Source organism: Drosophila arizonae, chromosome X, assembly GCF_054131065.1.
Source record: "Drosophila arizonae isolate 15081-1271.41 chromosome X, UAZ_ARI_1.0, whole genome shotgun sequence".
NCBI classification, from domain to species: Eukaryota; Metazoa; Arthropoda; class Insecta; order Diptera; family Drosophilidae; genus Drosophila; species Drosophila arizonae.
The window spans coordinates 12,859,184-12,871,718 of NC_142927.1; the positions used below are offsets into that span (position 1 = coordinate 12,859,184).

The window sequence follows — 12,535 nt, forward strand, 5'->3', positions numbered from 1 at the left end:
GAATGAGTGAGGTTAGGTCATTGTCTCTTTACGAGCTGAAATAGAGGCTTAGGCTAGCGAATAACTCACTTGGATTCTCCAGACGGTAATGGCCCTCTGGCTCCGGATGGCGCGTGTACAATATCTGCTGTGATATGTGCTCGGTCATAATTTCGAAGAGCACATTGTATGTGGGCAGCGACAACGACTCCTCGTACAGCAGCAGACGCTCCGCTAATAGCGTGTACAAATTGTGCGGCGACATGACATCGTACTTACGTCTACACCAGCGCGGGTTGAACACGATTTTAGAAGGGGAATAGAAAGCAGACACATGCAAAAATTTATGAGCATGTGCATTACACGGCAGTTTGTCAAAGCGGAGAGGAACGGAATGAGAAGCAGAACGAGAACAGGCACGAGAGCGAAGCCCACGCGCCTCTACGCGCCTCTACTCGCCTCTACGCGCCTCTACTCGCCCGAAGTCCCATTACTCAGGGCTAGGCTCAGCTTCCATTTCCATTCCCATTCCCATTGCCATTCCCATTGCCATTCCCATTGCCATTCCCATTTCCATTACCCGTTAACCACAATTACCCCAGCCATTGTGCTACTTACTTGTGTGTGCTGCGCGAGAGGAAGAAGCCGAGCAGCTTCAGCGCCTGGAGGCGTATCAATTGACTTTCGGCCGCCAACAACTTGAAGATGCTGCGCACGCCGTGCTTTACATCGAATGCAGGTACCATTGAGCTGGGGTGCTCCGACATCAACGAGATGAGCATCTGCAGTACATCGTGCAGATTCTCGTCCTGCGAAAGGGCAGAGGTAAGAACAAAGAAGGGAGTTAGCAACCCGTTGAGGTTCTTTGGCTAACAGGGGCCTCTAGCTGGAGCCCCAGCTAGACCCAGGCAGTTGTCCCCACTGTAAAAGACTTCCCCAACGTCTTCACATCTTTGACTTGGATGCACTCACCTCATGCATGGTGGTCAGATAGTTGAGTATGCTTTGCAATTCATCCTCCTTGACGCCATTGCCGATCATAATGAGCTGCTTGAGGAACAGCAGGATGTAGGCGCGTATGGCCAGGATGTCCTTCTGAGCCGGTCGCGGGCCATCTGCAATGGTTGAAATGATTTCCTCCATCAAAATCCCAATTTCCCCCAATCGCCGCTCCATCGTGAGACTCACCCAAACCCTTTGGTATGATGCCGCTCTTGGCACGCGGATTGACAACCCAATAGTAATACTTGAGTGTGTGAACTGTCTGGAGAACGGTGCTGACGCGCCGTACATTGCTGTAGATCTGAGTGTCGCTGAGGAACTCGGTGGCCAGGTACGAGTAGAGGCGTGCCTGTACATTGGCCGGCGTGTAGATCCACAGGGCTGGATTGAAGAGCACGTGGTCGAGCAGCTGCCACGTGAGAAACGAGAAACAGAACAACTGCGGCAAATTAGTCAAGTAACTTATGCTGTCCTCAGTTACGGTAGACTCAACGAAATTGCAAGAGATTGAAGATGTGGTGTGAGTGTGTGAGGGTGTGTGAGAGAGTGTACAATCGATAGTAAGTTAGTTGCGTTGATTAAATAGTTGGATTAGTTGAATAAAAAGAGAGATAGATATATTGATAGAGAGTGAGATAGAAAGAGGTAGAGTAGCACAAGAGCAAATGAGGTTTTTATTTTTATTTTTTTTTTTTATTTTTTTATACATACGTTTACATGAGTTTCATGTTGATTGTTGTTGTTGTCGATTGATTTGGATAGGGTTGTTGTATGTATATTTAAATACATATTTTTTTTTTTTTTTTTTTTACATATATATGTTTGGAGGTTTGGTAGTAGTAGTAGTAGTAGGATTCGATATATAGATACATATATATATTGAATAACGTTTACACATGCAGCAAACAGCAATCAAATTTGTCATAAAACATAAAACGAGAAATGAACAAACAAAGTAAGGAACAGTTAATATTTTGAATGGCATTCCAAAAGAACAAGAACGAGAACGAGAACTAAACTAAGCTTAGATCTAATTACGCTAGAGATTCAAAGTATTTATTTATATATTAATGATCTTATGCTTATGGTACTTTGGCTAGGCTAAATATAATATTTAATCAATATTTGACTATAAATGTTTATTTGATTAACTAGAAATACATAAAATTAGATACGATGTAAAGTGTATGTCAATGAGCGGAGTTTTGGGCTGAGAGAATCGCTCTCTTCTTCTTCTGAGCTCTGTAAAAACAATGATGAAAGCAATGCTGATTTATGCCAGAAAACGAAATCCTTCAATTCGCTGCGCTTCAAAGTCACGTAAACTTCGACTGACCTGAACTATCAGCTTATAATGCAATTTATATATGTACTCAGCCATTTTCATATGATTTCGATTAAACATGTGCTTGGGCTAGCCAAGAGATAGTTAAATTATAAATTTCTATAGCGCCTAATTGAATTTATTTAAATCGTTTCAAATTGAAAAAGTTGCAATTGCAATGAATTGCAATTGTTTTAATATTCGACATCTGCGCCAACTTTTGGGAAACATTGGTCGAAATTTTAATTGTCAAAAATACAGACAAACACACAAATGTACATACATAAATAAATATACATATATATGTATATACATATGTGTACATAGATGTATAAACGGGTGTGTGTAGATGCATGGGATATGTTCACACATGACTTGGCTTATGAGGGCCAGCAGCACTTCAATTCAATTCGGACCACTCTCCATGAAGTGTTCAAACTTTTTGGTGTGGCTCCGCTGCTCCCGTCGCCTCGCCTCGCCTCGCCTTGTGTCGCGTCGCGTCGCTGGCTTCGCCCGTTGCCAATGCCAATGGCTGCACAGCAAGCATAACAATGCAACACCCAGTGTGGCTCCGCTCACGTAGCTCACGCCCGGCGCTGGCCCGCCCCCAAAAGGAGGCAGCCGACTACCGACAGAAGTTTCCCAATTAAAAACTGTGCACGAGTGTGAAATAATAAGGAAGCTGAGCACGAGGGCGAGAGCTGAGCCGAGAGCTGGCAAAAGCCCCAAAACAACAGATTCAGCAATATGCAAAAAACATTCCGTGGCAAAGAGAGCGAGAAGTGGAAATGCCGAAAAAGGAAACTTTAGTTGCGCCTGGCGAATTTATGCAGATTTTAACCGAATATATTGTATATACACAAATGCAAACACACACACATTTATATATGTATATATATATGTATATATGTATGCTGATGAGTTGCGTTGCGCGTTGCACAAATGAGCTTAAGTTGAACAAAGGTGTTAAGTCAACCGCCAATTAAACAAATTATAAAACAACCAACGTGAGAAAACATGAATGGAACATGAAATTGAATACGAATGCGGCGAACACATAAAACGCATTTGCGAGAGTTAAGACTAATGGGTAAACAATGTGGAATGAAAAACATAGCAACTGCTCTGGCAGCAGTAACTTTAAGCGAGTGCTGAGCGACTGTGGAACGATATGGAATGAAACATCAATATTGAGTCTGTAAACTAGATTATGAATATAAAATATTAGAGCTATACGAATGATGTATGTCAATGTAATATGGAACGATGTGGAATGAAACATCCAGAATGAGTCTGTCAACTATATGAATCAAAAGTATTAAAAGTATAAGACAATCAATCAATGAGTCTAAATGATACTACAATAAAATGGAACGATATGGAATGGAACATTAAGAATGAGTAAGTCCAACTAAATTATAAATACCAACTATGTCACCTGTAAGAAATATATATATCCAACAATGATATCTATTGATAAGATTACATTGAAGTGGAACAATGTGAAATGAAACAGCATGTCTAAAGCAACTACATATATACTTTGATATACGCCAAATGGCATTTACCTAAAATGCTCGAAGAGCTACCGACAATAATTATTTACATATATGTATATCTTACAATAAAGTGGAACATTTTGAAATGAAACATCCATTGAGTCAACTGTACAAGGTTTGAAATTGAACAATTTAGTATAAAAGAACGCCGGGAAACATAAACGAAACAAACGCACACATACACACACATACACGCGCGCATACAGTTACGGAACAAAACGGAATGAAACGGAACGTAACGAAAAGGAACATTTATATAGTGTATACAATACGATAGTTCAGTAAAAGAAATTTGAGAATTGAGCTTCACCTGGTAGAACTGTTGTAGAGATTTGATATTGGTTTAAAGTTCAGTTGTTGTTGTTATTATTGTTATAGTTGTAGTTGTAGTAGTAGTAGTAGTAGTAGTTGTTGTTGTTGTTGTTTATTTGTGTGTTGATTGATAAGAAGCGTTTCAGATGCAACAATTTTGATCGATTGATTGATTGATTCGGATTGTCGCGAGGAACAGCATTAAAACAATACGAAGCATAAGTAAAATGAGCGAGTTTATTCGATGAGCGGGGGGAGAGAGCGGGCGCGGGTTGTGTACGTGAGTAAAAAATTCGTGTGCGGGAGAAAGAAACAGATAAATAGATAGAAAAGGGAGAGAGAGAGAGTGTGTGATAAAAATATAGAACAGGAACGTATAACAAGTTAGAGTGGGAGAGAAATAGAGAGAGAGAGAGATATATAAATATTGTGAGAGAGCAGACAAAGTAGAAGAATTTAGTTTTAGTCGTAAATACATTTATGTCAAAAGCTTCTTCAATTTCTGTATTCTTTTTGTACTTTTGAGCTCTATATAGTTGGGCGAATCAGCTGGGTATAAAGCACATTTAAATTTCGATTAATCTTGGCTGGACTATCAAAAAGCATTAGCTCTTCGATTAACAGGTGCAGACATGACAAACATTTGGTGCATAAGCAGCGCAACAAAAGCGAACAAAATGTCTAATTGCTGGCCAATTGAAAGCAAAAGGTAAGCGAATTAGGCGCGTGTACAGTGCTATACAAAAAGCATGCAACAGTGAAACAAAATAAAGAAGGAAAAATGTGTATAGAACAGCTTCGACTAAGCCGAAGTCGTTGGGGTAGGAGATTGGATTGGTAGCTGTGGCTCATATATTCCTCTTAAAGTTCATTTAAAGCTATCCTTAACGAATTCTCTATCATTTATGCCTTAAAGCTATCCCTAACAATTTGACTATCCTTTACCATCTACGCTTTAAATTATTGAGATATATTTTTTGTTCTTTGTTCTGGGTCTGCCGTCTCTTACGGAGTTAAAGCGTTATTCCTAATCCTAGTTCAGACCATCTCACTTATCATTTTAGACATAAGCCAACTTTAATTGCTCATTTTTGTTTTCCTTTCAGCATTTGGAGTCTAAACTTGAGGCCTATACGAATATACGAATCACTATAAGATTAGCTGAGTTTCGGTATTTCATTAAAGTATTTAGCGTATTTTCGTTAGTTTTCTCTCGCATCTAAACGAAATCCTATTTCCGATTCACCATCATGTGAATTACGAGCTTAGCCAAGAAACGGACTAGCGAAAAGGGAAACACATTCGAGTAGTTTTCAAGGCAGTTGCTATGCCATTTCTGGGTTTATGTTGTGCTAGGCAAATAAAGAGGCGAAGCGTTAATAAAAAAGGATAAGCACGAGCTGGATACATGTTGGATATATAAGTAAATGTACATATATACACACACACACATATACATATACATATGTAGCGGATATATGGCTGGGGATTAGTGCTAGAAGCGCGGGAGCTGCGGGAGTGTGACCAAAGCAGCTACAAGTAACGAATAGCGGGTAGCGGGTAGCGGGTGGCGGGTAGAGGTTAGAGGGTGGCGGATAATGGGTAGCGGGTAACGAAAACAAGAACTTAATGCTGCAAAATTGTGTTGTATTTGATATGCTACGTTTTGTGTTTACTTTTTTGAAAGGATTACGCAGGCCCGTGTTCAACTGTGCGCCGGAGCAGCCAGAGCAGCCAGAGCAGCCGGAGCAGCCGTAACAGCAGAAGCAGCAGGCGCCAACATCAACACCAAAATAAAGAACACAAGAGCAACAGAAAGGCAAGACACGCATACACACACACGCAGTGCGATAGGCCAGACAAAGTAAAAGAAAACAGAGAGAGAAAGAGAGAGAGAGATAAATAGAGAGAAAGAGAGAGAGAGAGAGAGAGAGAGAGAGAGAGATAGTGAGACAGAGTGAATGAGAGAGCAGATGAGTCGCGAGTGGGTTTCGCATATCATTTGAAATTTGTTTGTCAAGGCGTTCAACATGCCACACAGACACACTCAAGAGCATTCGTTTCACTTCTTCTGCTTCTTCTCCATGAATGCGAAACATGAAAGTGGGACGTTGATAGCTTCATAATAATAATTGCAAATCTGATCGAGCTGTAACTGAAAACTTATCGAAACTGATCGAACGTAAAAAACTTACAGCGCGAGGCATTTGTCATGCAGTCGTCATAGCGCGTCAACTTAAATCGAACTTAGGAACAGACATATATACATATGTATATATACATATACATATAATACATATACATAAATACTAAACGATAGAGACATAGCTAAAACGTAAATACAGAATAGTAACAATTAATAAGCATGCTTGCCAAGTCACAGCGGCCCTCAAGGTTCAATCGCATGCTATCGATGAATATCGGGTATCGATTAATCATTGTTAAATGCCTATCGATGCTAAAGCGCGCATTTCATTTGCCGATAATGCATCGTACACTGAATGTATTTGTATGCATCATCGTGTTTGGTTTTACTTTCATTGTTAACATAGAGCGGCATATTTTGTATATCTAGTAGAGTCGTAGAGGCAAACGAATTCGTTTTGGGCCTTGCGCCCACTCACCTGCTTGAGCAGCAGATCGCTGTTGGCCGACAGGCACGTGACCAGGTACTTGGTCAGGTTGAGAAACGAGCCCAGTACCTCCAGTGTCAGATGTTCGCGCGACGATCGCTGCAGCATAAAGGATATCACGAGGAAGCCTCGATTCTGTATCATGTGCTGTTGCACAGTCTGCGATGTCTCCACCAGTTCGCAGATGAAGCCCAAAAGCTTTGAGCTGTGAAGCGAGAGAGTAAAATTAAATTAAAATTGATTGCATGATGGTTTGGAACGCGTGGGAATGGAACAGAAACGAGTGGAATTGAAACAGTAAGCATTACAGAGCGTATATTGCTAGTAGAACAAAAAAAAAAAAAAACATTACAAAGAAAATGTTAACTATACGTATATTTTAAAGGAACTAATGGAATTAGAACGCTAAGTATTCTTAACGTGTATTGATTTACGGGCAATGGTGCTAAGGACCATGAAACTTAAGTAAGAAATACATATTGCAGAAACAGAGTGGAACGAATGAGAATGAAACGCATTTCATATTGCAATTTAAAGTAATGACAAAATAAAATCAAATAGACTTGAATGGAAAGTATGAAACGAGTGAGAATGAGGTAATAAATCAATACGTGAAACGAATGAGACTAAAACGAAACAGAAGTTAGTAAACCGAATGAGAATGAAATATAGTTGTTATCAAAACCACTGCATTTACACTGAAATCATTTAAAGAGCAAGAACATAACCTACCAGAGCGTCGGATCTCGCTTGATATCGCTTATGCCCTCGTGCGCCATGTCCAGCTGAGAGAAGAGCGGAAACAGCACCTGAATGCCGCCAATCGAGTTGAGTGTGCAGTGGATGGAATGCGTGACGACCGCCTTGACGTCCTGTTTGAAATGAAACCAAAACGAAATGAAAATCAATGATATGATTCAAGAGATATTCTCAATGCTCGAGCTCTGCCACATCAGCGACTCTAGACGAGCCTCCAGATATTATAGATATTCCGCTGAAGTGGGTTTGGTCGTTCGATTTCCCACTGAAACGACTAATCTTATGGCGATTGCTTGGACGGAAATTGGATTGTCTATTGATAAACCATTTTTCAGCTGGCAATTTGCGTAAAGTTCGGGGCATAAATTTGTGTTTCTTTCAGTGTTTATCGATTAAATTGGTTTTTGTGCGCCCCAGCACCACTGTGCGACCTCTGAGGATTCTCCGGCTGCTGTGGCGGGGCATGGGCTCGCTATGGGCATGTCTTGGGGTCATTTCGATGGCATTTTCGTCGCGTTGTCGTTGTTGTGGTTGGTCTTTTATGATTTGTGTTGTTTGTACAAGAAATTACTACAAAATTTATTGAATAATTTTGTTGCCAGCTACAAGCACAACGGACTACAGTGGGGTGGCCGCAGCAGTGCCAGCCAGCTGTTAAGCATGATAAGGCTCGAACGGAACGGAGTGGAGCGGAGCGGAATGGAAACCTACAGAGGGAGGCGGACAAAGATTGTACCTAATAAGAAATGCCAAAGCATGCGCTTGAGTCGTAAAATGCTGCCTGAAATTTATGTGGTGCCTGCTCTAAGTGTATGTAAGAGTGTGTTCCGTGTGTGTGTGTGTGTGTGTGTTAGTCTTTGGCCTTGGTATGCAGCAGTGTGTCTTCGAGCTTTGGAATGGAATGAACTAAGGCGAAGTGAACTAGCTACGGCTATGTACATTTACGTATACGAAATAAGTTGGGGGACTTACTCGTATATTCCTGCCGTTTACACAGGCCCAGCTCAAGGGGATTGTGTGGCATGGCCAGAGCATATATAGAGAGTGTGACTCTCTCTGTGTCTGTGTGTGTGTGTGTGTGTGTGTGAGTGTTTACTTACCTGCAGCATCAGCGCGTGCGGTGTGTGTACAAAATATGAAACATTTCCTTTGGGGGAAGACTGCAAACAAAGTTGACCATCGGTTGCCACCGGATTGTACATGAAGACAATGGCATTCGATAGTTTGCCATCGTACAGCACCTGCAGTGGGAAAGAGATAGACAGAGAGAGAGAGAGAGAGAGAGAGAGAGAGAGTAGATTGTTGGCATTAGTTAGGCACTGCTTTCAACAAGTCATTCGTAGAGCTCGGCTCCTTCGAGGCTCTGAGCCCGGCAAATTATTTCCGGTCATGCTGACAATTTACTTTTGCTTTTGGCCTTTGCTTGAAGCGAGGAGCGAGCAGCACAAATAGTTCTATATATCTATATATATATATACATATATATATAGTAGGTATATATACAAGTAATATAAAGTACTCTTATATACTATAGCTTACACATAATGTACAAAATATCTATAGACACACACACATACACAGAGGTGTGCATGTATGTGTGTATATAGCAGACGAAACACACACTAAAATATTGCTCTTGTTACACATTAGCCGTGGCTGGTCTGCGTTGGCATTTGGCTCTTACTGTTCTTTTTGTTGTTGTTGTTGTTATTTTATACACTTTTTTCTTATATATAAATATATATATTACTTTTTTCAAATTTATTTTCGCTGGTTTTTAGTGCAACTTTTTTTGTTGTTTAGCTGGCGCCGTCATATGAGGCGTATGCGTAATATTCTTGCAGCGGCTGCTGTAGCGTGTGTGTGTGTGTGTGAATGTTTTAAATATACCTATATAAGCAAACAGGTACATGTGTGTGGGTGTGTGTGGGTGTGTAAGCCGTGCGTGTGAATTCGCTGGCTGCATAATTTGCTGCTAAAAATACTTCTTTGCGTTGACATACAAAAGAAACAAAAATGAGCGAACAAGAGAATGAAAAAGCAAAGAAAACTATGAAAAATGTAAGCAAGAAATGCCATACAAAATATCCTCTACATATATGTATATATATTTTTTTATTTATATATTGAAAAGTTTTTGGTTTATAAAATTAATGCTGAGCCAAGCGCTGGCTCGCTCGCTCGAAGTGCAATTTATGTGGTTCAAATTGAATTGTTTCAGCTCAAATTGCCGGAAAAATATGTTGGAGAAAAATAGCTGTGAATGAAAATCGCAGAGTTTCACGAGGCTGGCCTTAGCTGTAGCTGTGGCTACGGTTGGTGCCTTTTATAAACTATAGAAATAATGATACGGCAAATAATGATAATGATAATAATCTAAATAAACGATAATAATTTATGAAAGCAAAAATTAAAAATATAAAATTAAAGAAATTATTAAATAAATTATTTTTATAGATGCAATGCTGATGCGAGGCCTCTAATTCCTTTCCAATAGCTTAGATAATTTGTTTCAGCTGAAGACTATTTTGAGCAAGCTTAAAGCTCGATTGGAAAATCCAGTAATAAAAAAATGTGAATTCCTAAAAAACATTTAAAGAATTTCGCTTCAATTGATGGGAACTCAAAGTAGTTGCTGCAAAATAAACTATGAAAATATTCTCGGGACTTTTATGCAGAAGAAGATAAATTAAAAAAAAAAAAAATGTTATCTTTGCTTAAATGTAGCTAATACTACGAAAATAAAAACAAAGTTGGAATTTCGGTATTCTAGAAGAAAGAAAAAAAACCTAAGCCCAGAAGGTGAACGAAAAGAAATAAAAGAGATTAACTTAACCCCTCAAGACCTGCTCGATCGTGTCTTGACCTAAACAACTTCCACGTATTAATGATGCCATAAGTCTTACAGATCCCCTTCTTTCCCTAATGTTAGCTTATCTAACTGTTTAGCTACTCATAAAAAAGGAAAGCGGTCAAGATGGGAGATAAAACTTTGGACTGAAACCGAATTAGTTTCCAAATCGAGCTCAGAGATGCCCAAAGAGGTTGGACTAACCTATTCCTAGTGCCCATTTAGGCTATTCCCATGAGTCTAACTCTGATCCTGCCGTCCTCACGCATCATTCGAGTCTAATTCTTTTTCTTCTGCAGCCTAACATTTCCTTCGCCCCAGCTGGTAACCCATTTAGCGCAGAATCTTTCTTAACAACTTGACCCATTTGGGTAGTTTTCGCTGTTTGCTACTTGTAGTTGGGTCTACGAATGCCCCGGCTGAAACAACAGCAACATGGAATAGCTTTCAAGAGAAATGCACTTCATAGAGGCAAGCTCGCGCTATGCCATAGCCATAGCCATAGCCATAATAAATAATAATAATCATAATCATAATCATAATCATAATCGTAATAGTAGTGAAAGTGCGAGCCAAGTCAACTGAATGGAATCGGGCAAAGAAATCGCGAGGAAATGCAGCAGGAGCCAAGACGGAGTCAAGGAATAGCTTCTACCGTTCCATAGATTCCAAACAAATGCTGCGAGCTGGCAACGCGGCGCCGAGGCGGGCTGGGGTGAGGGGTCTTCATATTATAATGGAAAACAACAACAAAAAGATTAACAAAAACGAAATAGGAACAAAAACCAGAGCAAGAAGTACGACTAGAAGAAATGCTTCCACATTTGCAGTTGCCGTTGCCGTTGCCATTGCCGTTGCCGTTGCAGTTGCCGTTCGCATTCCTCGTTCGCTTTGTCTTTGCTCTCGTGGCAGGTGCGCTGCGAAGTATGCAACATTTATTTGAAAGCCCTGCGCCGCGCATTGTTGCCAACGCAACTCCAGCGCCACGGTCCACGCCCACCACGCCCACCACACCCGCCACGCCCAACGCGCTCAGCTCGTTCACTATGGGAACCGCCCTTAAAGGCGGCGGCGCACTTTAAAATTCTACACAAAATTACAAACATTTTCATAATTACGATTCGCTTCGGGGCTAGGGCAGGCCTTTTAGGACTTGAGCTGGGATTGGTATTGGGGTTGGGGCTGGGGCTGGGTGCTGGGTGCTGGGGCTGTTTGCTTGCCACAGTTGAGAATTCAATAGAAGAGCTGCGCAAGCTGCGCTTCAATGAATGGGAACATTTTGATTGGCTTTGAAGTTTAGTTTTTAGTCCAAGAGCTGCCGAGTGTGCGATTTGTGTGTGGGGGCTGCGGGCTGCGGGCTGCGGGTTGCGGGCGCTTGAGGCCGTTTGCAGAGATTGTGAGGGCGGCTGGGGGCCGGCATCGGCTTGTATTCAAAACGATTCGATGCGATTTGATTCGATTTGATGCGATTGGCTTGCGGATTTGGCAACGTTCAGCGCTGGCGACGCTGCAAACTTTTTAATTGGCGTAACGCCCAACCCAACCCCAGCCCGGCTTAGCCCAGCGCAGCCAGAGGCGTCGCTGGGGGCGACGACGATGGGGCCAGTGGGTGCACGGGTGCGCTTGAGTTGGTTTGTAGAGGCACAAGCATTTGGCTAAGCTATCTGCCATCATCATGTGATTCAATTTAACACGAAAATTAAAAAAAAAAGCCCGAAAAAACATGAAAATAATTATGAGTTAATGAAAATAAACAGAAAACGAAAATAAACAAGTATTCAATGATTCAATGATAGGGGAAGTTAATTAATTACAAAAAATATATATGTATATAAAAAGATGTGAGACAATTAATAAAAATTTTAAAATAAGTAAAAGTGGTAAAAAAAAAAATAATAATAAATAAAAATAAAATATAAATGAATATATAATTAACAATAGAAATGAAATAAAATTAAATAATAATAAGTAATATTGAAAATAATTAAAGACTGACAATAATCTAAAATTAAATCTATATAAAAATATAAATATATATTATTATTTTATAAAATTAATTTTTCATAAATAAATAAAAATAATATTTAAATATAAATGGTTTTGAAATGAATACTTC

At 40.3% G+C, this 12,535-nt stretch overlaps 1 protein-coding gene across 12 annotated transcripts in view; it reads right to left on the minus strand.

Annotated features, from left to right (window-relative positions):
- Nucleotides 1–12,535, minus strand: part of rg (A kinase anchor protein rugose) — a 119,511-nt gene that overhangs the window by 27,133 nt on the left and 79,843 nt on the right. For 5 of the 12 annotated variants that reach the window (XM_089474860.1, XM_089474861.1, XM_018016383.2 and 2 more), the window contains 7 exons: nucleotides 8,669–8,809; nucleotides 7,542–7,681; nucleotides 6,801–7,014; nucleotides 1,168–1,390; nucleotides 952–1,094; nucleotides 598–788; nucleotides 70–260 (listed from right to left, as the gene is read on the minus strand). In XM_089474860.1, coding sequence (XP_089330986.1) covers nucleotides 70–260; nucleotides 598–788; nucleotides 952–1,094; nucleotides 1,168–1,390; nucleotides 6,801–7,014; nucleotides 7,542–7,681; nucleotides 8,669–8,809 — 1,243 coding nt within the window. Of the gene's footprint in view, nucleotides 1–69; nucleotides 261–597; nucleotides 789–951; nucleotides 1,095–1,167; nucleotides 1,421–1,692; nucleotides 4,168–5,852; nucleotides 5,886–6,800; nucleotides 7,015–7,541; nucleotides 7,682–8,668; nucleotides 8,810–12,535 lie in introns of those variants that run through there. The other 7 variants (XM_089474854.1, XM_089474856.1, XM_089474853.1 and 4 more) reach the window with 3 other exon arrangements.